This window comes from Thunnus thynnus, chromosome 5 (genome assembly GCF_963924715.1).
Source record: "Thunnus thynnus chromosome 5, fThuThy2.1, whole genome shotgun sequence".
Taxonomy (NCBI): Eukaryota; Metazoa; Chordata; class Actinopteri; order Scombriformes; family Scombridae; genus Thunnus; species Thunnus thynnus.
In genome coordinates, this window is record NC_089521.1 from 26,528,259 (window position 1) to 26,552,984 (window position 24,726).

Genomic DNA, 24,726 nt, shown 5'->3' on the forward strand with positions numbered 1-24,726 from the left:
CCACTTCATCTTCATTGTGTCTGTTGTTTTCACAATAAATTAATGCCACCTCATTGTGGAGCTGTTGTTTGCCACTGGAGGTGCTGTTGAACCAAAGAAAAGAAATTGAGATTTTGTTTAAGGGAGAACTTGTTCTCTTTTGCACTAATCAGAGGAATCCTGCAGCCATATTCCTGTATGGATGTATGGATTATTTCATCTTGACATGTTGAAGCTCTCTGTTATAATGTGCATTCACACACAAATTGCAGAATAAAAACTTCATCACCATTTATGTAAAATGCCCCTCTCATTCTCATGTTGTGGAATCATATTTCATGTCCCAGCTAATTCGAGGATAATTTCTGAGGAATTGTTTGTCCAGTTTAACAATAAAAGTCTAATTGAACTGCATGGGCAGCAGTCAACAGTAAATCAATGTTGTAAAGTTATTCCACACCTGAGAGGAAGAGTTTAGAAATTCTAATTGTATTCCCATTTCAGCTGTCAGAGAGAACGAGGAATAATTTGCCAACCAGCTGACTGTGAGACAGGTGAAATTGAACGTTCAGGCTTTGAAAGTGAACTTGAGGTTTAATCTCAGCATCCAACCTGAAAATACTAATCCTTGTGAGGAGAGTGTGCATGTTCATTACCAAAGAAAAAAAAAAAGTAAAAGCCAAATGGGGAACAATCAGTGACAGTACTCACCACGATTAAAGTCTCTCTCTGAGTGCTTTAGATAACTTGAGCAGTCAAACTTTGTCATTGTACCTGCCCTATCAATAGAGGAGAGATAGTGAATTCAAATCCAACACAACCTGCCTCTCCTGCACACTTAAATGTGAGCTTAATTAGCTTCGGGAGCAGGTTTCTTAAACAAAAAAAATAAAGAACGAGACATTGATCAAGGGAAAGGCTAGTAAGATAAAGCGCCAAGAGAGTTGGCCAACCTGATTTGTCTTTAATTAAAAATAAAAGGTTTATCCTTGCAGAAGGCAGCCACTGGTCTCCAAAGGCCACTCCAATTACTGAGTGAGACAAAAGGAGGGAGTCTTACAAATCCAGGAATGGCCAGACTGCTAGACTGAGAGAGAGGAAGAGAAGTGTTGCTATGGGGATGTTTGATTTGAGGGTGTTACAAGAAGTATGTTGGTAAACTTACATATGTGAATGTATATACTGTATGTGTGTGTGTGTGTTTATGTGTTTGTATGTGTGATTTTTTGCACGTACTTGTCTTGCACTTATGAATGATTGAGTGCAGGGGCAGAAGAGAGAGGCAGGATATGATTATCCAATCTTTGAACATGTGTGTGAGCGTGCTGGAGGGGGGGGGGGGAGTTGAAAGAGGGCGTCTCTCCCATGGTCCCTCCCCAGCCCTGCCCCTTCACATAGAGGAGTATCCTGTAGCAGGTCCCAAAACTGGAAACTCATTCAGTCCCTTCTGAATGGAGTGTCTTTAACGTGAGAGTGGAGGACTTAACTTTCAGCACGAAAATATGAAAGCCCTGCATTCGATCCTGGTCGGTGCCTTCCTGACCCTGCTCTGCCTCCCCAGCCCCGGTCATGGAGGTAAGTACCACTGCAAATCATTCTGTCAGTGTCCCGTTCCCTCCTTCTGCTCCCCTCTGTCAGAGATGCACTGAGGGAGATCAGATCACTGTCTGAGGCTTCCCAGATGCATAAATCAACATATGACAAGCTGATGAATTCTCAAACTTAAACTAAACTCTAAACTGAAACTGCACCAATATTGCACTTAGCCAGAAGTTTCTAAGTGAACTCCACATCAGGTTTTTGTTTTTTTTTTTTCCTTTCTTTTCTTTTTTGTTGCTGTCTCCTCTCCCAGTCCTCATGCCATTCATTGCTCAGCAGTGAAACCTTCCTTTCCTTGGATGAAACTCAATACATGAGGGAAAAGATGTACCAAGGGTTTGACCCTGGTCCAAGGTCTGAGACAACATCTGTCGGTTTCTCTTCTAATGCATTTTTTTCTGTGCCTGTGTGTGAGCGCATTTACCTTGAGAATGTTTGCATTCAAAGCGTGTTGCCAAAAGGCAGGAGGTAGTGAAGCTGAAGCCCTCTGTGGTTAGGAGGTGAGATGAGGTCCCTCTGCCGGCAGCAATGAATGGATCTTTCAGAAGGAAGTGCACAGTGGCAGGCAGAGCTGCTCCTTATCCACCCAGAGAGGAGAGATGAAAGCAAGAGAGAGAGAGAGGGACTTGTAAGGGAGTGAGAGAGGTAGTGTGAGCTTGTTGGGGAGGGGGGGTGCTGGAAGGCCAAGGCCCATACAATGGTCCCATAGTGCACGGGCAAAGTCAGCTACAGGTGTACCTTTCTCAATGTGATATGATGCAGCAGCTCTTCTTATTCTTCTTGAGTTCAAGTACGGTTTGTGTGGGATGTACAGTGTTTGGGTGAGGCAAATCCGGTATGTGGATGGAAACTTGAAATAGTGTCTTTAAACAGCTTAACTAACTCACCTCAGTGCAAAATTGTACATATGGCGAGTTGGCAGGATCAGCCTTGGACTTAGAGCAGCTGTTGAGCCCATTGTCTTCTGCCGGCTGTCAGATCTTCAAACTCTCACTGCAAATTCCACTCCAATTAAGTCCGGGCAAACCTCTCTGTGAGTGTCTCATTGGCAGCTAAAGTGAAAAAGTGGCTCTTGATCTGAACGGAGGAGTATCGCTTTGTTTCAATGGCAGTGAATCAAAGCTCAGCTGGAGAGCTGGATTCAGTTCTTCTGCACTGTGATCTGCTCACCACAAGCATGAAAAGAGTCATCTGCCCTTCTGTTTGCTCATTTATAGATAAAACCCGCTGACTGGCGTAATGGCAATACCTCCACTGATGAATTTAGCGAACAGTGACTGTTGACATTGCATTTGTTGGCACTTTGCAGAAACTTTGCACCTTTTGCATGAATACTGGCAGAAAATCATTATCAGTGTGCAGTATCCTCATACAGATATACATAGTTAGAATTACAGTTAGCAATGACTGGTTAAATGGTGCAATGGATATAATTTTCTACTTGTCCAAGACCAAATGTTTCCCTAATCAAAATGATGGCAGAATAAAACAGGAAAAACTGTATGAGGGAACAATTTCTCCTCATCTAATTATCTGCTGGCACTATCCTCACTGCCTCAGTGTGAACAGTACTCACCCACTGACCCTGGAGAACTGAATGCTAATGTTGACCAGATGTACAGAGTCACTGATTAGATTCTGGCCCCCCTTCGCTTCACAAAATGCCTGCCACAAGCTGTCGGGGGACTCTTCTACCAACTACCTAGAAGGCTTACAGAAGGTTTAGTTTCTTCCCTGTGTTTACACCTTCAAATGTCACAGGCCATGCGCCACATGACGTCCAGATGCCTGGGCATTCCTGTAGTCATTGGCACCTTTCCTTAAAGAAGCACTACAGGCTTTCTTGAAGTATGGAAGTGGTTTACCTGCACCCACGCTGTATTTTTATAGGAGCTTCTTACTCGGTAGCAGAAGTGATTTGTGCATTGACAAATCATGAACAAAGCACAGTGAGCCTCCCCCTATGTATAATAACATTTTCCATGAGTTTTTCTGCAGTGGAGCAACCTACCATTTTCCCATAGTCTTACACCATTGTGCTTCGCCCACATAGCAGCCACAGGAACAGAGTGTGTGTGGAGTGTGAGCATAAGCGGTAGCTCAACAGATCAATTCTATAATTTGCTCTGCTTGCAGAATTCATGCAGAAAATGTAAGAAAACTAAGATGTGAGATTAAGTGTTTCAGAGTCAATATATTTGTTCTTGTTTCACCTTCTTGTGATATCACCCAATTTAAAATTTCACCTGTTGATAACACCAGCTTTCACTCATAAAGCTTACTAAATACTTGCTAACCCCTTCAGATCCTTTATATTATTTCACCATTGAATTGAATGGAGACACATCTCTTTTGGCATTGGAAGCAAAACTGCCAGTATGCTTCTGTATTCAGCAGCCATAGGACAGACTGTTTTTTTAAATCAAGGGATGCACAGTTTACCGTGACTATATCTGAAATTGGACATGACATATCCCTGTTCAGAATCTTTAAAACACCCTACAGCTCTGTATCTCGTCAGTGGCTATTAAGGCTGTCCTTTAACCACCACAGTACTAAGGTTTGGGAAATAGGCAGGGCAGTTATGTCCAAACCATAAATTGCTCTCCAGAGCTCAAATGTTGTTTGGTTGGCAGGGTAATAAAGTTTTTCCCCTGTTTTTCTGTCTATTGATAGTCACAAAATGTTTGATGTTGTTATGCAAATCTGTTTGGAAATTATGCTTTCCTAAGGAAGCCACGTCCACGGCCACTCCCCTCTGTTGTGAATAGTTAACGACTTCTTTCTTGTCCTATTACCAACCTTTCTATGAAATATTTTGCTTCCGTATGGTGCTCATCATTTGTTTTGTCATCTTAAAATCCATTTATAACTTTTTTGGCATTTTCTGAAATACAAATAGATAAATGAACAGGCAGATAAGGGGCGAAATGGGGAAAAACAAAATTCCTGTCCAATTTTATTGGCAGAACTAACATTGCAAGAGAATTGATAGAATTACCTCATACCATTGTGGATTCTTTTCTTAAATTGCTTAAATTACATATAATAAGACAACAACATCAAGTACAAACACGATCTGATGGTTTATGCACAATTTTGAGTGTTTTAGAGATGTCTTGCTCCTGAATGAGTTTGCATTTTCAATTGTGAAGCTTAACAAGGGGATTTGCATCCAGAGACTGCATATGAGCCTGCTATCTCCCCAAGAGTATAATGTCACTATGGTAACAAGAAGAAATAAATATGGAATTTGCCTGGGCTTTGTGAAGTGTCTGTATACAAGGCCTCCATGTGTTCCTTGAGAGTTGGCGGGGAGAATGGTGTGACTACAAGTGTCTGCACAGACGATTAATAAAACCAATATTTGCATTGGGAAATTGATGAGATTAGTCTTCTGCTGGTCATGCTGGTCCCACAGACACACTTTGTTACCCTCCCCTTACCTCTTAGTTTAAAGGTGCAGTGTGTAGGATTTAGTGGCATCTAGCGCTAGCAGTGAGGTTGCAAATTGCAACCAACTGCATACTTCTCCCCTTACCTTCCCCTTTCAAGTGTGTAGGAGAACTTACAGTGGTTGCAAAACTTGCAAAAAACATGAAAGGCCCTCTCTAGAGCCAGTGTTTCGTTTGACTATTCTGAGCTACTGTAGAAACATGGCAGTGCAACATGGCGGGCTCCGTGGAAGAGGACCTGCTCACTATGTAGATATAAAGTGCTCATTCTAAGGTAACAAAAACACGACATATCTTATTTTCAGGTGATTGTACAATAATTAAAATATACTTATGAATATTATACTCTATTTCTGCCAAGTCCATTCTGCTAGATGACACTAAATTCCACACACTGCACCTTTAAACACAAGGTAATGTTAGGACAAAATAGAAATGTGGTTTTTGGATTAAATCCAAAGAAGAAAATATGAGAAAAAAGTGTTTATAAATCCAGAGCAGAATACACAGCCCTGCGCCTGCTCTCTATGGAAATCCCTCCACATGTGACTGAAGGACTAAACGTCCCAAAAATGTGTGATGTGGTGTTCACTAACTTTGTGAGACATGTCTGAGGAGTGAGCTTTTACATTTTCAGTATAAAGGACTGTTTTATTGGACAAAATGTGCACAGATGTAATTCACTTTTTCATCTTAACATGTCATCTTTAGGAGAGAATGAAAACAAGACATATCCTCTAAAACCCATGTCGTACATAACTCACTCTTGTACTTCAGAAGATATTCTGCTAATTGATAAGCTCGTCCTTTAGGCTGCATGAAAATGAGACCCTCATAATATCGCAGAGTATTGGAGGCAATCAATACTGATCATGTTTCTCATATGATATAACCTCACTCACATCTGTCTGCCTGATGTTTTATCCTGGCACTTTCAGAGAAAAAGTTTCAGTGAGTCATGGTTTATTGAGTATTTTTTGGGATTTTGGCCTGAGGCTAACATCATTGCAAGAATCTAAAGTTAGCTGTATTAGTAACCCGCCTTACCCCGCTCCTTTCCTGTGTATAACTTCATCTTGTTACTACAGGTAGAATTTTTTCATCTGACCTGCAGCAACAGAGGGGACAGCATGTCTGCCCAGTAATTACAGTGTCTGTCCCATAATGGACATGTTAGATGTTTGATTCCTGTAACAGCAATAACTGTTGTCAAGGTGTCCTTGAACAAGACATGGGCTACTGCTGCTCATTCACAGTTAGTTGCTGTAGTTTGACGTGTATGCCAGCTAAATGCCAGAAATGTAAATTTAAAGAGTCCCTCGGAAAAGCCAGTGTGTACCGTTGTATTTAGCTGAACTACAGATTCATGCATAAATAATAATTCTTGTTCATTACAACACGGGTCTTATTTTCATGGTTTGGGCCATTGTTTCTATTTGTGATGATGACATTTTAGTCACCAAAGTAACTACTGAGATCTGGGAACACAGTGACATCGCTGCAAGCTCAACATGACAAAAGACATGAGCAGTCAGATGATCAGCAAGGTTGCAAACGAGCCAACAGTTTAGCGAGATTTATTTAAAACACTTTATTAGGAGGTTGAAAACTCTAAAAATGATAAAGTTATAATTACTCGTTTCACAGGAAAACTGTATGCAGGCAATTATGTTGGGTCAAAGTAGAACCTATTTGTTCTATAAACTGTGAAGGATGTTTGCAACTGACAGCATTCATTCATTTTACCCTTTATATTTGTTTTCTCTTCTAAATAAGTTTGGCTAACCTGGAGGCAAGGCTGGATTACCAACCAGGCAAAACAGACAACTGCCTGAACACTCCAGGTTCGCTGTGTGGTGATTACATTGTGATAATTTGATTGATTGCAAATAGATATGGTAATACTGTATGCACGACTTAAACACAATATGATACCTGTATTATAACCTAATCTCAAAACCTGGTCTTGTAGAATCCTCTGCGTTAATTATTTCAGTTTATACTGTGCTTATATGATGCACAAACTAATACATAAATACATACATGCAAAGATATTGGAATAAACAGGGGCATCAGAATCATTTTTACCCCAGGGCCCCATAGTGGGTTAATCCAGCCCTGCCTGGGTATTTCTTTAAAGCCTGTCTGATCATCTGATTGCTCACATTTCTTCCCCCATAGGACTTCTTTTTAGCGATGTCACCCTGTTCCAGATCTCAGTTATTAACTCGGTGAGTAGGTTATAATTACTGACAGGAATTATGGCCAAGACTATATTAAGATAAAACCAAAGCTGTTATAAATCAGAATTATCCTGTCCATCAGGATAAACACGTGTGAAGCGATCAAGCTACATCGCCCTTCACAAGGCTACAGATGTGCCAGATGCACTACCCCATTCAAAACAAGAGAGAAATTCTGACTTCCCCCTGAATATATCACTGGCATTGTTGTTACACTTAAAGCAGTGGACTCAGAGACTTCAAAAGCACATATCATAGTTGAGTTTATTCTCATTCTGATGCAAGAACACTGAAAAAAAAGACATGTCCCTCGCCTTGAGGACTCTATACTCTCTTGGCAGATGATCTTTCCCACATTGCTCTCTTTGAGGTTGCTGGCTGTCAACGGCAGGCTGCTCCGATTATATTTTAGGGCCATGATCTGCTTAGAGCAGGCAGACAGCCCACACACAGACCTCATTTAACCCTGGGTGTGTACACAAAAGAGTTTCTGTACATAAACACAAGCCCAGATTCTGCCCCTAGGTGGAAGGTCAAAGGCCATCTCATGGTTGACTCCTGTGTTGTTTTAACCCCTTCCACGTCAATCAGATAGGTTGGTGGAAGGGGCTTTTTTGCAGCAGTTTAGTAACGGCTGGTCTACACCCAGATTTCAGATCTGTAAGTGGCAATTTGGGATTTCAAATTGTTGTTTAACTGTGATTACCTTGTCGCCATGCAATTTTAGGCAATTCTAAGGGCACAGTTTTACCTACAGCAGCAGCAGCAGCAGCGTGGGGCTCTAGCTATTTGGGTGTAGGAGGAAAATCATTCAATACTTACTCCAGGGGACCACAGCTGTAAAAGAAGTTACACAGTATGCCTTGCTTAAGAGCACACCAAACCTGCCATTAAAGGAGTTTGGACAGTTTATCATTCTCTTCACGTTTGTTTATACTTATGAACCAAAGAGTTTTACAGCTACAGGGCTACAGGGCAGAGTTTTATGTGTTGGCTCATGGAACATGATAAAGTTTAACAGCTGTAATTTTCATTCACTAGAAGCTACAAAGTGAGGACATGTTACAAAAATATCTACGCCCATCATAGGTCTCACTTAGATACTAGATTTATTTTGTCGGCCTACTCACTACCAAAAGACAAAGACTAAGCAGCTGAGCTAGTGGCTTTGTGAGGCTATACTAATGCACAGTGCCACTTTTGAGATATTTCAGTCAGAGCCATAGTGGTGGACCATTCAGCAGACGAGCTTCCATTCATAGAACCATGCCATGGCTAAAATCCAACAGTAGACACAGGAAAAATGTTTTGGACTAAATTTGTTTTCCTTGGCTCAAAGCTTGACATACAGTTGTCATAAATCTGATGTACTAGATTAGATTTTATTCATGATACTTGTAAGGATTATTCAGCAGTAGACAGTCAGATTTAAAGACAGCAGGATAAGAAAAATATTTATTACGGAATATAATTTTTAAAAACATAAATTAAAAAAAAAAGATAACCAAACTAACACGCTGCAAAAAAGCAAAAAAGACAAACCTTGCTATAGATGCTACACTGATAAAGTCATGCACCTTGGTTCACCTGTAGGACCACAACGGTGCCAAAGTATGTGTGTTACGGCCACTTAGAAAGGGAGGATTTATACTGTATTCTTCCTCCCACTGCAGAGACTGAACTCTGCATGTTCATTTCTGATAAGAGCTGTTGGGAAGTGCCCAAAATGAAAACTCTAGAGAAAATTCTCATCATCACAGAACTGCCAAGTTTTCAATAAGCAAGAATTATGCATGACCAGATGTCTCGATACGAGTGGCCTCTATGGGTTTTTCCTTTTTTCTATTCTGTTTTTTCTAAAGAATAGTCTGTATTATGATTTTCTGGTTGAATAAGACAATTCAGTTCTATTTTGACTGCCATTGTCTCTCTTATCCATTGGAAATAAATGAAAAGGAAAAAGGAAAAGTATAATGTCTTCTTACCCCAAAGAGTGTTCATGAAATTATTCAGTTGACCCCCCAACATCAATACTCAAGATCTAATTCTTTATCACGAATGTTCTCAACTGCTAATATAGTCAGATTGTTATTTTACATCATCTTATGATTCAAATTAATGGCTAAATAAAATTTCAGAACAATAATGGCTTTCATAAACACTGCATCGCGTGTAATTCACATGCTCTGATCACTGGAATCAGACTGATGTGGCCAATGGGGTAACAAAAAGTTACTAAGGCGCTGGAAAAGCTGCATGAATCATGGGAAATGTTCCCAGTATAGGGCTGATTCATCCTGAGGTTTCCACTCCAACATCTGGAGCTGGCTTGGTCAGTTAGTAGCAAGCCAGAGCTGAAGGCTTTAATCAAATTGTCCCTGTGCTTCTCTTACCTAATATAGACAAAACAACGCAATGAAAGAATGTAAGTGTGCCGCAATTAGCCAACTCATGAAGTATGTCTAGTGTTAGATCTAAAGTAAGTCTTGAAACAAGAATGGAGAGACTGTTTTTTTTATCAGATGTCTTTCATGTTTGTTCTCACACCAACTCTCTGACTCCTGGGAACTTAAACCATTTAGGGCACAGTCTATATAAACCACACACTGTAACTCAAATATTAAATAGATCAAATGAAAAAAGGAGAGCAAAGTTGGAAAAGTTATATAATATTCATGTGTTGTATGTTGCATTTCACATATGTTATGTATAGTTTTACATAGCGCTAGCCCTTAGAGGCTCAAGTCTGCTATTTTTACAGGTCCAGCAGGGACAGTGTGGTAGCTCACACATGAATGACTCACTATTTTAAATATAGAGAATTCCACTGCCAGCACGGGGACTCCCTCCACCCCAGAGGGTGTATGACTCATAAGCACAAGGGCACAGTGGTTAATCATGAGACACCCGACTCCAAACTAATAGTTTTTTGTGCTTCTAATTAGTTCTCGACTCTGAGACGTTATTAGCTTATGCTCGCATATGATGGTCTTCAGCTTTAGCCAGAAGGTACAATGGTATGTGTATCAGATGAGAAGAATGAAGTGTTTCTACTCTGAGCATTACATTACAGACAAAGTTTTGACACTTTGACAAAGTTTTAAGATTCTGGCTGATGATTACTTCAGCAAGACTGTAACATAATTTCTTTTATTTTCTATAAGGGTGCTTTTAAAATATGTAAAACATGAACATCCCCTTTTTCATCCAAATAGTGAGTCTCCCTCTCTGTCTTTCTTACAACATGTCAACGGGAAACTGCAGTTAGGAGGGCCACTTTCACAGCATGCTGACATGGAGGCATATCAGCGCCAGCTCCCATCCTGCTGAAAATCTTCATCAGCACCGCCAAGGGACCATGAAGTGTTCTGAGTAATTTGAAGCCAGACGGCTTCATTACAGGCACGGTTCAGACAGAATCAAGGGGGCTGGGGATAGCACCAAGCCTGGGATCTGGCAGATCACAGTCTGGAATAGCTTGCACCAGATAAATATAGCTAGACGGGAGAACCAACAAGAATATGTTGCTTCACATGGGTTTGACGAAAGAGAGAAGGGGGGAGGAATGGGTTGGGGTTGCACATGTGTTTGTTTTTATGTGTGTGTGTGTGTGCGTGCATGAGGGTGTATTTTCTTTATGTGTTGTGGTTCACACAGATCCCAGTGTTAGGAGGCCATAGCAAATGTCGTCATCCTGTCAGTTATGAAGGCTTAAAATAACCAAAGGAAATGATGTGTCCCATGAAGTTTGGTTTGACTGACTGTACACCCGCCTGCAGTAGCATGAAGCAGCGAACAGCTGCACAGTGGAGCTGAAGCACACGTCACTGGTTTGCCAAGCCAGACAACTAAGCTCCTTGTGCAATCATGTGTTGAATCTTTTACACAGTTGTGGCAAAACCAAAACTAAAAAGTTCAACATAGTTTCAGAAAATATTCTGAAGTGAGCACAAACTCAGATTACATGTTAAAGCATGATTCCATTTTCTTTGCCACATCATTTTTTAGTTCATATGTTGGTTTAGGAAAGTAGAATAGATGTGGTTGAGGCAGGAATCTAAAGGTTTTGTTCAAGTAAAAATAAAGCACTGATCGTGGTTAAATATTAGGTTTTAACGTAACTGGAGTTGGGGTTAAATGGCCTAATTTATGGTATGGACATAATGGCCAGTTTCTTCACAGGTTGGGAATTGAATAAGAATGAGGTGAAGGCGAATGTAAGATAAAGTAAAACTGCACACCTATTCTTGTGATGTGCTGGCTCACAGGTAGACATTAAAGGATTAGTTTGACATTTTAGGAAATACACTTTCACTTTCTTGCCAAGAGTTAGATCAGAAGATTGATATCACTTTCAGGTCTGTATGATAAATATGAAGCTACAGCTAGTAGCTGGATAGCTTAGCTTAGTACAGTGACTGGAAACAGGGAGACACAGCTATCCAAGGTAACAAAATCAGCCTACCAGCACTTCTAAAGCTCACTACAGTATTTCATAAATGACATCCCATTTTTAAACCCTGTGTAAAAGTAATATTTTGTGCCAAGTTAGCTGTGTCCCCTCATCTCCAGCCTGTGTGCTAAACTAAGCTACCCAGCTGCTGGCGCGAGCTCCATATTTAACAGACAGACATGAAAGTGAGAGATCTCCTCATCTAACTCTTGGCAAGAAAGTGAATATGTGTATTTCTCAAAACGTTGAACTATTTCACACACTCATATTCCAGTGAAATATTTTTACTTTCAATAAAAATAGGGTAGAATTATCAGCGTGCTGCTTCCCCCTCCTTCCTTTAACATTTACAGTAAAACATATGCATGAATCCGCCGCTCTCATCACAACATAACAAATTTCCACCTGCTACTCATCATCAGACCTCAACAGTATCTGTTATGTTTCCCTCATGCAATCTTACTTGCTGTGAAAACATTTTTCTCTCATTTTTTGTACCTTGCCTCTGAGCACATATTTGGGGAGCACATATTTGGGGAAAACAAGCTCAAAATAATTACATGCTTGATTTAACAAACAGGAAAATAAACATTTTATTTAAAACGTTGCCACTTCATCAAGTGAAAAAGCGGAAATTGTGATAAAGGAGGGAAAGAATGAGAATCTTTGAGTAAATGGCAACAGCAGCTGAGCACACTGAAGTCAACAAATGATCTGCCAAACCAGCAGAAATGCAGATGACAGAAGAGATCACTGCACACTAAGAACAACCGGTGTTTTTGTGGCCAACTATGCAATCTGTTGTACCGTATTGTGCTAGACCAGGTCATGGGAATAGGCCACTGGAGAATGAAACGATACGGAGTAGGAGAATCTGACCATGCATGACCCTGGAGCATCCTGTCACTATACAGCCAAAAAAGCATTCTCAAGCTTCTCCTCAAGATGTGTCTCCATTGTGTAAGTGACCACACAGGAGACACGTGTATGTTTTAAACATTGTCAAATTCAGTTTATACTTAGTGACTTTGATTGCAATGCTCTGCTGTGATTTTGCTCCTCTGATCCTCCAAAGGAAAAGTAATCTTTTAGTGCATCACAGAAGCAGCCCCTTGAGTTAACAGACCCTCCTAATCATACACTAATCTGCTGCTTGATATGTGTAAATGAAGATCTGATACTGCAGTAGATTAAAACACCATGGACAAGGTACTATAACAAGAGAGCTTCCATTTGCACCACACCAATGATACACATGGCCTGTTCAGGTATTCCAATCTAACAGCAATGTGGTCCAATCCTTGTTTAATAACCTCCACAGGCTATACAGCTAATTTGCAGTTTGAGAGAGCATTTTATAAAGAAGAGCAGCAATAACCATCGGATGGCAATTAGCTTAAGGGCAGTCTGAGGGGAAAAAATCTGAAATCTGAACTTGCATTTTCTCGCTACCTGACTCTCTAATACACATTAATTTATTAGAAAAATGAGCAAGCTCCCAGTAAACCAATCTTGTAGATGTATGGAAGGAGGAAATGGTCAAGTAAAAACAGGATGTGTTGTGTAGCTAGATGACTGAGGGGTAATCTGGTCTGTGGCATTTAAGTCCTAAGCACCTTGAAATGGTTTAGATCCCTTTGGTGGGTGTTTTTTTCTTAGTTGACACTTTAACTGACACCAACTTGGTTTCCATTGGTGAGACTCAGAATCATCTGCTCAGGTGAAAGCTGGGATCCTCTGTTGAGTAGACTAATAAACCTCAGTTCAGTCTCTCACGTGTAGGTGAAGAGGAGGGGACACTTTTATTCATGTTTAAAGGATAGATATAACACTTTATGTGATTTTCTGTTATCTATATACTATTATAATGTCGGATATCTACCCTAAACATGGTTAAAGTCCTGCAAGTCAAAAGCCCAGGCTTCAACATGTTCTGAACATTTCATTTGCAAGATTTAACTGTAAAACATGCAAAGATATTCCAGTAGAGCCCCAGATTGAAATATAGACCTATAAATGTGGATTAAAATGTCCCCTTTGAGCTGCGAATCAATTGAGACATCATAAATGGTGAAGCAAGTTTTAGGAGGGTGGGTCTGAAGTTTTACACTCCCAGGCCTGTACTCTACTTTAGCAGACAGTGAAAGAGAGGTCAGCAGTTTAAAATAGAAATATCTGATCCCTGGAAAGCGTGGTTCAAATTAGGTCTAAAATAGAAGTATCTCCACATGATTAGATTTCAGTCTCAACCAAGACACAGTTTTACAGCCCCTGCAAACTTTCTCTAAACAAAATTAATGTTTTCCACTTTGCTACCAGATATTATCAAACCAGATACCACATGAGATTGTTGAAGGGCGGTGGGTTCACAGAACTGATAGAACAGAAATGGAATTGGATTCTATCAATCAGTATTGTAGTTAGAGAAATATGAAAACTGTTGAGTTCCAAAAAAAATACACTGAGACGTTTTCCGATATCCGCCAAAGTAAAGATTTCCCTCCTGTAATGTATGTAAGTCATACGGCTTGTTGTATTCTGGTAGAAGCCTCGACACTAACTCACTCAGCAGCTGTTGTTGCAGAGAAATCACAGTGTCATCCAACATGCAGCTACTTGAGAGCACAAATATTTTCCTGGCAACTGAAAGTGGAATAAACTGGGTTCACCGCCATGCCAAATTGTGGATTTCATTTCTCAACATAATTGAACATGTTTGTTGGAGGTAGCGAAGACTGTTGTGTTATCTTAAAGGGTGCATTCTGCTTTCCTGCCACATTCACATGATGAGTAAACAGCAGATATTGCAATTATGTTGGTAAACAACTAATGCCAGTAAAATTAATCAGTTTGATAACACTGATTAAAATTGCACATAATCAAGAACATGTCTGAATAATAGATCATTGATTAGGCCTAATCATGACCATCCTTATTAGTGGCAGTGCAATTTAAACATAAACAGGCCCATTTGACTATTTCTGCTTGCAGCCTATAACAGATTACAGTATATGCTTATTAAATACATGTTGGCATGGCTGTAACCTTCCTTGCTCCTCTAATGGAAAAAATTCAGTCTCTCTCATAACTGACTGACTTTCTGAACATAACTGCTGAGCAGCCAACTCTCCCTCGCCAAAAATGTCTTCACAATGTTTCACTGGGAACATTCACCTCCAAATAACACTGCAGAAGAGGCTGCTTTCAACATGACACCTATAGTGCTGTGCCGAAAGGTGAAATCCAGTCCACATTCTTACAAAGACATGATCCGGTGTTCGCTGGAAATTTGAAATAGCACGTTTCTTCCAGGGAATGTACAGACATTACCTGACATCTGTCTTTGTGTATGCAGGTCAGGATTCCTGAGCCTGTCGTTGGCCTGATGGGATACAGTTTAGGAGTTTATGCAGGGAATTAGCTTTTCAAAACCTTTAAATGGAAATGAAATGTAAAACAGCTGCACAGAAGCATCAGTGTGTGCAGGGTTCTGGCTTGGCTGAAGAGTTTAACACATAACACGGCTGCTTTTCCTGATATGGAAATGGACAAATACAAAACTATTAAAACATGTGTTGGCCAAACATTATTGTGTTATTTAGAGCTACAACAAAAATGTTAATAACTTCTGCTCTGCCAGAACATCTAAAAATATAAAGGGATGTTGAGATCAGCATGTTTGACATTTGACGTTTCACAGGAAGAGATGTTGATGACTATTGGTCAGATCACCATTAACTTTTAAAGGGATAGTCAAGGTCTGAAGAGAGCTTTTTAACAATTTTTGTGGATCTCTGACCTTTTTAGTGCCATCTTCAGGTTAAAATTTCCACCAGACTGATGCTTTTGTCCATGACATTTGCAGAACTAATAGCTGAATTTCCATGAAATTTGACGTGGATGTGGATCTCAATGACATCCATGACCTTTTAACTAGCGTCACCATCAGAGTACAATGTCTACTTGTATACAAGGATTATCAAAATCTAACAAATTGTCATTCATGCACACAAGTGGATAGGGCTGGGTATCAGTACTTGATACCTTTAAGGTATCAACTGAAATAGCCAAGTACCAAATAGTATCAAAACTTCTCAAGTCAAATCAGTCAATCACTGCAAGCGTTCCTCAATTTAATGCAATGTGTGATTGGCCCACTACCACAGCAGCTACAACCCATACAGTCTCTGATGGTGAAGTCAAGCATAGTCTGTTTGATGGAGTTGGCAGTTCATTATGCTGAGATGCCTCAAAAATAAATATTTTAATAATTTGAACACTTTCAAAATGTATTTGAGTAAAAATTATTTGGATGGGGAGGAGTGGTGGCAGTTTACACATCTTAATGCTTCCATTCACATGATGGGTATCGAATGAAGTAGAAAAAAAGATTGGTATCAGTATCACTTTAAGGGTACTGGTATTGGTACTTGTATCGTCATTTTTTAAACGATACCCAGGCCTTCTGGTAGCACCATTGCAAGTCAAACATTACATTTTGAACCACACTATTGGAAAGGCTAAGAATACAATATCTTTACAATGTTTTGGAGTGTAATAAGTGAACAATAGCACAAACAATATAGGGGCTTTTAGCAGGGTTTCCGACTTTTTGTCTTGTTACTAAGGGGCATTAAAGGGCGATACTGCAGTGCGTACATGTTGTCAAACGTTCCATTCGAGCCCCTCACATACTGATCTAATGCACTGTGACCTCCTCATTATCAGACAGCTGTTTTTCCAAAGCATGTGTTTCAGTCCTGTGTGGTGGATTATGTGAACTCTCCACTCTCCATCAGATGTTCGCCATTCACAGACGATAATGGTTTGACCTTGACCAGAACAGACCTGCTCAGGCCTCCTTTAAATGCAGATCATAAACTATTGATGGTGGTCTCCGTCTGAACTCACACTGCTGACTCTTGAATCACATCGCTCCAGAGTGAGGTCATTTGGAAACAAACTTAGTAGCCCCGAAGCAGCCTGGATTGTATGTAACTCGTTGTTATACATTTAAAAAAATCTGCTGCAGATTTATGAATGAGGCTTTAACTGTAAGCAGGTGTCTTGTGTTGTAGATATAATATATTTCCTTCCTGTGAGTCCTGAGCTTCAGAAACATATTGTTTAGAAAAAAAAGGGGCCCACTGGCGTTGTTGAGTGAAATATAGATAAATAATGTTAAACCACTGAACCCCTGGAGTGTCAAGGTCTCTTATGCACACACTGTACGATTTTAGTGAACCGCTTTCAAAAACATGAAACACACGATGTGTGAGAATGATGCTGTGGTGATGCAGAACTGGGCATTTTATTGCCAAATTCAACAAGACCGACTATGTGCTGCACGGCTCCACCCTGCCGCGCCCTCAGCTCTCCTCCGTCTCCTTCACACACGATTCTTCAGCATTCACTTATTTTGCCATTTGACACAGGTGAATTTGTTGAGATTAATCTTAAAGGGTAGATAGAGCCACAGTTTTAGCTAACAGAGGCAATATAAGAAGACAATATGGTCCAAAAATATGTAAAAAGAAAATATGAATGTATGTATTTTAATTCACTACTACTGTGGCAGTTTTTCAATTAAAAGCAAGAGAGGCAGACTTCATAATAACAGCTACCTCGTCTCTCTGCTCTTGGATTCTTTGCTACATTTCAGTCTATCTTACTTAGCCCAGATTTTATGGTTCTGTGAACTCATCCAGTGATATTCCACTCAACTAACAGAAATTATTTCTGTCTCTGTCCCAGAAGTGTTTACTTAAGATGTGAAACACATTTATGACAACCCTTAGAAATGATGCTCATATAAGACTAAATTGCAACAGCAAGTACGTAATGCTACCTGATTTATGTTTTCTGTCAACATAATGATAAAAGGTTGCCAAGGTATTCAGCAAGTTGCAGAAGTGTTGATACTGAAAGTAGAGTGAAATGATCAGTAACAACATAGTTCTTTTTTTCTCTCCACCAAAAATATCCAGTCTTGCAGCACAATATCTGCTAGTAGTAATAACAGCTATTTTAAACTTTTTATGGTTATGTTTAGGCACTGGCAGCATTTGGTTAAGGTCAGGGAAAGATGGTCTTGGTTTAATAAAGAAAAAAGTCAACAGTGACTTGAGGCACAACATGTTTATTATCATTCAAATGAAGCAACAATCTTTCACTAACCTTAACCAAAGTGCTTTTGCTGCCTGCACCTAACCGCACCCCAACCACCTCACTCCAATTTGAACGATTTTGGAAAAAAACGTTGCCTGTGAACATAATCCAGGCAGGGATTACATTTGCCAATGCAACGTAAGTGGGAAACACTTTTAGTCGTATATAAATTTTAGGAGACAGGGTTGCTTATGAATACATTTCTTTGTGTACAGTTAAGTCAGTGTACAGCTCCAAATCCTTATGAGACTGTAGCAGAGCATGTACAGTATATGTTTGCATGTGTATGTTTGATGTTTTCTGGAAAGATCACATATGCAGGTGATCAAATATGGTTTTCTGTAGTTTCCGCTATAGTATACACAGTGGGCAACAATAACAAATATGTGGACATAAATCAAAACACTGGTCACCTTATTTGACTTTATGAGTACATAGCATGAACCACAACGAACAATAAATGGACTATTGTACTGTATCTCCACACTGTTACTCATCCAAACCGTTGGATTGAAAGACACACAGTTAAGCGTGTTTATGAAAATGCATCATTCACACATTCCACACTTTGCAGTGCAGTGTTCCTCATGCGTTTATTTCCATGGGCCTTTTTTTTTTTTTTTTCTTGGTGAATCAAGCGCATCTGTAGAACATCTGAATGCCAGCTGGATGGTATTGGATGCCTTTGGCGGGATTATCGAGAATCAGTGCATTTCGGTGCAGCATTCATTAGGAGTCAGAAATATATGGGCTGCTTCATTTGGCCTGTAGAATCTGATATCTCAACCTCATTTAAATTCTAATAAACAACTGTAAATATATTCATAACTAAAGGCCAGAATTCATTTACATCTGATTCACAGGACCAATGTCATGAATTCTGAAAAGGTTCCACATATGCTGTGTTACATACATGCTTCAATCATATTATAATATCTACAGTAAGACGCTAACTCTAGAGACATATTATGCAGAGGCGGCTTTGATAAGTTTTGAATGAAGGTATAGAAGTTTTTTTTTTCTTCATTTTTTTCATTTTATACACAGTTGATCTGGGATATATTGTGTAGTTCAGCCTTTCTTCACAGCAGGCAGTTGCAGTTGGAATCATGCCTTATTGTATGTTCTTGACAGCTCTGGGAGTGTAACATGTTGTTAAGTGGTGAGAACACAAAGGGCTTCAAGTTACATGTATATAATTTTGTTGCTGGCTGAAATGCTTTAAGTGGGTTTTCTGTAGTCGCATGGCAACAGCCACGAGCATCAGTGTCAGTTGTTCAACTGTGCAGCTAACAGAGAGGTGTTCAGTACACATGTGCCTCTTCCCCATGGACGAACAGTGCAGCACATTTCTCCACTGAGTTGTCTGTCAAGCTAAATTCACTATTGTGGTTTGTGTGCGCCTGACTTTATCTATAGCTTTTCATTGAACATGACTGTTGCAGTTAGCAGTGCCACATCAGATAACCGAAGCGGTTAAAAATGAAACACATTATTAAGGTCTTATGAAGCTGCTGTCGCAGAGAGAGTGACGCTACTGGAAACAAGACCAACGCCCTGACAGTACGCCAAGGCCTTCTGGTGAAACAGCAGATCAGAAGCCTCCAGAAGGAGCTCCAAAATACATTTTTTGCTGCTCACCAGAAAATCCCCTCCTCCCACTGGGTACATTGCGTACTTTCTCTTTGAGTCTTTCTTTCCATTTGTCCTTTCCTTTGCAGTACTTAGTCAAGTGTCGGTTGGAACAGATTTTTGAGGACACAAAGACTCCTTTTACAGTAGCCATCTGAAAAATAACTTTTTGTGCCATTTGTTTGGTTTGCTTTTTTTGGGGAGGCGGTTTCCTCCACAGGCTGGTTTAGATTGCCCCTCCCTTCTGCAACGCAGTCGCCCGGTAGCTTATAAATGTTTAAAAAAGAGCCTTCTTCTCCTGGATCCAAAACCACCCCAAAGCTTGGCAGAGTTAAAGGACGAACGCAGTAAAACGTAACAAACACATTCCATGTCATCAGCCTCACAAAGCAGTGCTGGTTGTGCATGAGGCTACACAGTCACTTGTTGTCACTTTGCATTCAGCTGCTAAGTGGTGTGATGATTTAGGGAATTTGTGTAGATTTATGAGCTTCATGTTCACAACAGTTTGTTTTGCTTGTGGCAGATCACCAAGAATATGGATATACTCTCCATATGGCAGGTGTAGAGGATGATGAGTGCTTCAGAGATGAGGAATATTTCAACATTTAGCAACATTCAGCTTCACATTCATGTCATAAGTGTATTCACATTGGGGAGCCACCAGTGTTAACTGCAGCTGGCATGTGTTGCTCAAGGGCACCTCATTGGACCTTTTTAGTGGGAGGAAACGGCATTACTCAACCCTGAGCTCATTTGGGGATTCAAGCTGACATCCCTGTAGTCATAAGCCCTTCTCTACAACCTTCATGCCACCAGCACATGCATATGCCTTCACCTAATCAGGAAGTCCTTTATCTTCATCGAAGGCTGTGTGTTTGTGTCTGTTTTTTGCCTGAGTGGATAAAATTGAGCGTGTCTGTGGCTCATCAGGCTGATTCCGTGAGAGCAGGAAACGTGGATTCTTGTGTGGTTATGTGTGTATATGTGATTTTTCATGTGTGTGGCCATCTCAAGCATGAAGACAGATGGATGAGTCATACATTTTAAGCTCCTCACTTGTGTTGCTGCCAATACATTCAGTTCCGTTGTTTTATTTTTATCTGCTTTTATGTCCTTTGTTGCTCTGTGAAAAACTTTTTTTGACAAATCTGTTTGCCAAAAATATGGTTTGGGAATAAGTTTAATGTGGATTTCTCACAATATTGACGATCATTATGTACTCGGTGAAAGCAGTCATGCTCTCTGCACCAAATCAAACCATAATCATTAGATCATAAACTGCTAAAAGCCACAAAAACCACTGCAGCAATATATCAGGTAATGTGTGAAGAATGTTAATATGCAGTTGACATTAGAAGTTACACTGACTTCACGCAAAATTAATAAATAAACATAGAAAAATAAAGAACTTACTGATATTTATCTGTGCCCAATCCAGCACCACACCCTTCATATGACTCACAGGAAGGAAAGAAAATGTCATGCAACTTTTTGAAAACTGCGAATCTAACTGCATTACATGTGCTTAAAATTCCGAGTCTTGTATGTCTGAGAAATTCAGCCACATACACAAGCCAACTATTTGTAGCAATGGCTCGTTAACTGTTAATTACACTGCCATCACTTACTACTTGCACATTATTCAATTAACTTGAGTGTAAACCAGCTCCGCAGGTGGGCTGCCAATATTCAGAAGTGTGTGAGGCTCTTTATTATTAGCAGTTTCATTTGGAGGAGAGCACAAAGCAGCAGTGAATTACCTTTAGATGGAAGGAGACGTTGTTGTTGTTGTCACAAATAACTATCATTTTTCGCAGACTGAGGGGGTGTGACTTGGCTTTTTTCAACCTTTTCCTAATTCCTGTCCTCAAAATGAGTTGCTTAAGATGTTCTTGGTCCAAAACAGCAGTGTGCACAAGCTGCCTGTCCAAATCAAGGCTTTTTAATTCGTCAGAAAACTAACCATTTCATGATCCCTCAAAGTCTGTTAAAACTAAACCATCTGAACATTTTGCAACATCAAACCAGCCAAGAGAGGCTCTTACCCGTTTTGACTTTTTTGGTTAGACTTTTGCTTGTTATTAGGTCTTGGTTAAGTTTGGGTGCAAGCACTCAGTGGCTTACAAAGTGGTTCAAAGGGATTGAGTCACTGGAATCAAAGCAAAAAGACTGCACACACCAAAAGAGATAGAAATGATATCACCCACACACATGATGGGAAAAATTGCTAATGAGTCTTTATGAATGTCTGACCCTAATAAGAGTATAATCGCATTGGGAGCTGTGAAATCATGTGTTCACCCATTAGCAAAAGTAACACACTTCTCAGTCTCTCCGATTAGTCCAAGAAGCTCCCAAAAGGGCCGTTAACATGCGCACTCGAGAATGTATTTAAATCCTGAGGAATTTTAATTACACTCAGAAAGCTTTCAACTGGGTTAGCTTGTGTTGTTTGGATTGTAAATTAATGGTTTTGTAAGCTGTTTTCATTTCATCCCCAGACTCAAATAGGAATAAACAAGTAGACAATAAGATCACAGGTGATGTCAAAAAAAAAAAACATCCAAGTTATTATATTAGTCAGTCAAGGGGCTTTCAGTGCTTGAACCCAGTCTCCATTGCACAAAGATTGACATCTGTTTCAGATTCCAGTCGTCTCGGGCTCAGATTCAAGTCAGTGGAATCAGTGTCTGCCGCTGCTGACGATCAGTTGATTGACTGATAAGTTGATTGGGCCAACTGTTTGTTCTGTTTCCCAAGGCAGTGTTTGACAGAGGTCTCTTTGTGAAATAAGTGAAATATTTAAATTTCACTCACTGAAATAAAACAAAGAAAAAAAAACAATCTGTGAAAACATCCACAGCAAAGCTATTAATTTTGTGACTGTTGTGTTTTATACGATGAAGTAACTGAGCATTTTTATCATTTGTTTGTCTGATGTTTGAAACAGAAGCTTTGAGAGACTTGTGACTTTTTACAGGAAGCATGTTGCCAGCTTGACAGATCATCCAGATCTGTGAAATGCTCACAAAGCTAATCCTCAGATTTATGATTATCATATCCGCTGGCATAGAATTTGATCTCCCTGTGAGGTACAAGATGTAATATATGCATGTTCAGACGATGTGGCGCATCAGTTCTCACACATATTGACATACTGCGAGGTTTGCTTATTTAGCGGGAAAGCACCAGTGAACGCATCTGCAGATGGTTTAGGTTTGGGTTTGGAGGCCTCCTGTCTCATTTTCCCTGTGTTTTACAGGTGAAAGTATATCATTTTTACTTTAATGAGGCAAAGGGAGAACGGAAAAGTTTCATTTTAAAAAACTCTTCCTCTTCCCCAAGAAGAGCCAGATGGAACATAATGTATGATAATTCCCTTTTTGGAAAAAGTTCAAATAGTTTTCTACAGCCAACATTCAAGCAACAACTAATGAATCACAATGAACATCCAAAATGTAGGTGTGCAGGAGGGATTTCTGCAGGAGGTCAAACAAAGAGCTAGTATAACAGAGAAAGCCTGCCTGAAGCCTTGTAAGCCCAAAAAAATCTAACCTTAAAAAGGGATTATCACCATTTTCCTCTCTTTTGGATGTTTATCCTCATGATTTAGATCAATGTTTTCTTTTTAGAGATTAAAGTTCTTCTCTGTGTCTACTGGGAAAAAGGAATTTAAAGGTATTTTAGTTTTGTTTATTTTAACATTAATTTATTCTGTACATTCCTTATTACACACATTCTGGTTATGAATGAGCCGGTTAAGTTAAAAAACAGTCCTACATCAGTAGTCGCTGATAAAAGAGAATCACTGTGAAATCTGTGTATTGTTTGAAGCTACATTAGGCATGGTGTTATATTAAAATATTAGTTTCTCTTTGAACTAACGTGACTAAAGTGGGGCTCTGACAGAGAGGCATCACAGTTGTTCTCCATATTTGCAGATGTGACATCCTGATATTTGGTGTGTGGCACTTTTGGCACTAGATGTACTATAGTGTCTGTGATGCCACATGTTTACTAAAGGGACTTTTTCAAGTTTTCACTTCTCATTTTTTTTGTCTGTTTCTTAGAACCATGTTTAAATTTGGGAATCAGGCACAGTGACGCTTCAAACCATGTGTTTGTAAGAATGTCTAACAGCATCTGAGACCCCCCCCCCTCTGATCACACCTATATGACAGCGGAATGTGAGCGACAACATGTACGGACATTGTACGTTATTTATAGCATACTGATATCTTAAGTGTTTGGGCAACAACTCCTTGCTGAATCTGAGACCTGTCAATGAAGTCAACAAACCTCATTACCCTCTTTACATCAGAATATAACCTTAATTAAACAATATGTCAAAATCAACATCTTGACACACTCTAGCAGGCATAAGATTAGCAACCGAGGCCAGAACTTTTTGTGTCAACATGTATCGACTCTGTATTTCTACAGAAGAGTCTCAATTCATTTTCCTCATCTTAAGATGCTGTCACTTTGGCTTTAACATTCACTTATGGTGGTTGTCACTTCATTGAAACTCAAGAGAAAAATACAAAGAGTCCAGAAATAGTCAATGAGTTGAAATTAAATACATACAACCACCTTTGATATAAAGTGATCGCAGGCTGGTTTATAAAGATGAATGCCATGTGGAGCTTACTGATTTTTAGAGTTTTTAGAGTTTAAAGCAGCCCTTGCTACCACTTTTATCTACTTGGCAATGTGCAAAGTCTAGTCTTGCTTTAAATATGAAGCAGAAATGTTCCATCAGATAGTAAAAGTCTACTTTTCACCACTAAAAGGTGATCCGGTGCAAAAACAGCACTGTATAATTGACCTGCAGGGCTGTTAAACATGTTGTCCGGATGCCAGTGTCTGCCAAATGACAGCGTGTTGAGCACATGTCCATAAAACATTAGAAGGGAAATGGAGAAGAAAGAAGGTGAAGGACAGAACATTTGCTCCAGAAGGGACCATTATCTGTAATAGCACCATTATGACATACTTTCACTCATCCACAGGGAGCAGGGGCAGAGAAGTAGACTCTTTAATGAAATTAATTTACATATTTTACACAATATATTCTTAGCGTTGAAATGTTGGGTACTAATATACTGACTCTGTGTGCATGAAACAAACTAACAAACTGAACAGGTGATGACACTTCACAGTATGTTGAAATAACATTTCACAAGGTATGTTT

The 24,726-nt window shown here is 39.7% G+C and overlaps 1 protein-coding gene across 1 annotated transcript in view; it reads left to right on the forward strand.

Moving 5' to 3' along the window:
• The first annotated feature begins 1,391 nt into the window (after nucleotides 1-1,391).
• cspg4 (chondroitin sulfate proteoglycan 4) overlaps nucleotides 1,392-24,726 on the forward strand; it is a 70,106-nt gene continuing 46,771 nt past the window's right edge. Inside the window, exon 1 of the mRNA XM_067590401.1 lies at nucleotides 1,392-1,554. Coding sequence (XP_067446502.1) covers nucleotides 1,482-1,554 — 73 coding nt within the window. The 5' untranslated portion in view covers nucleotides 1,392-1,481. The remainder of the gene's footprint in view (nucleotides 1,555-24,726) is intronic.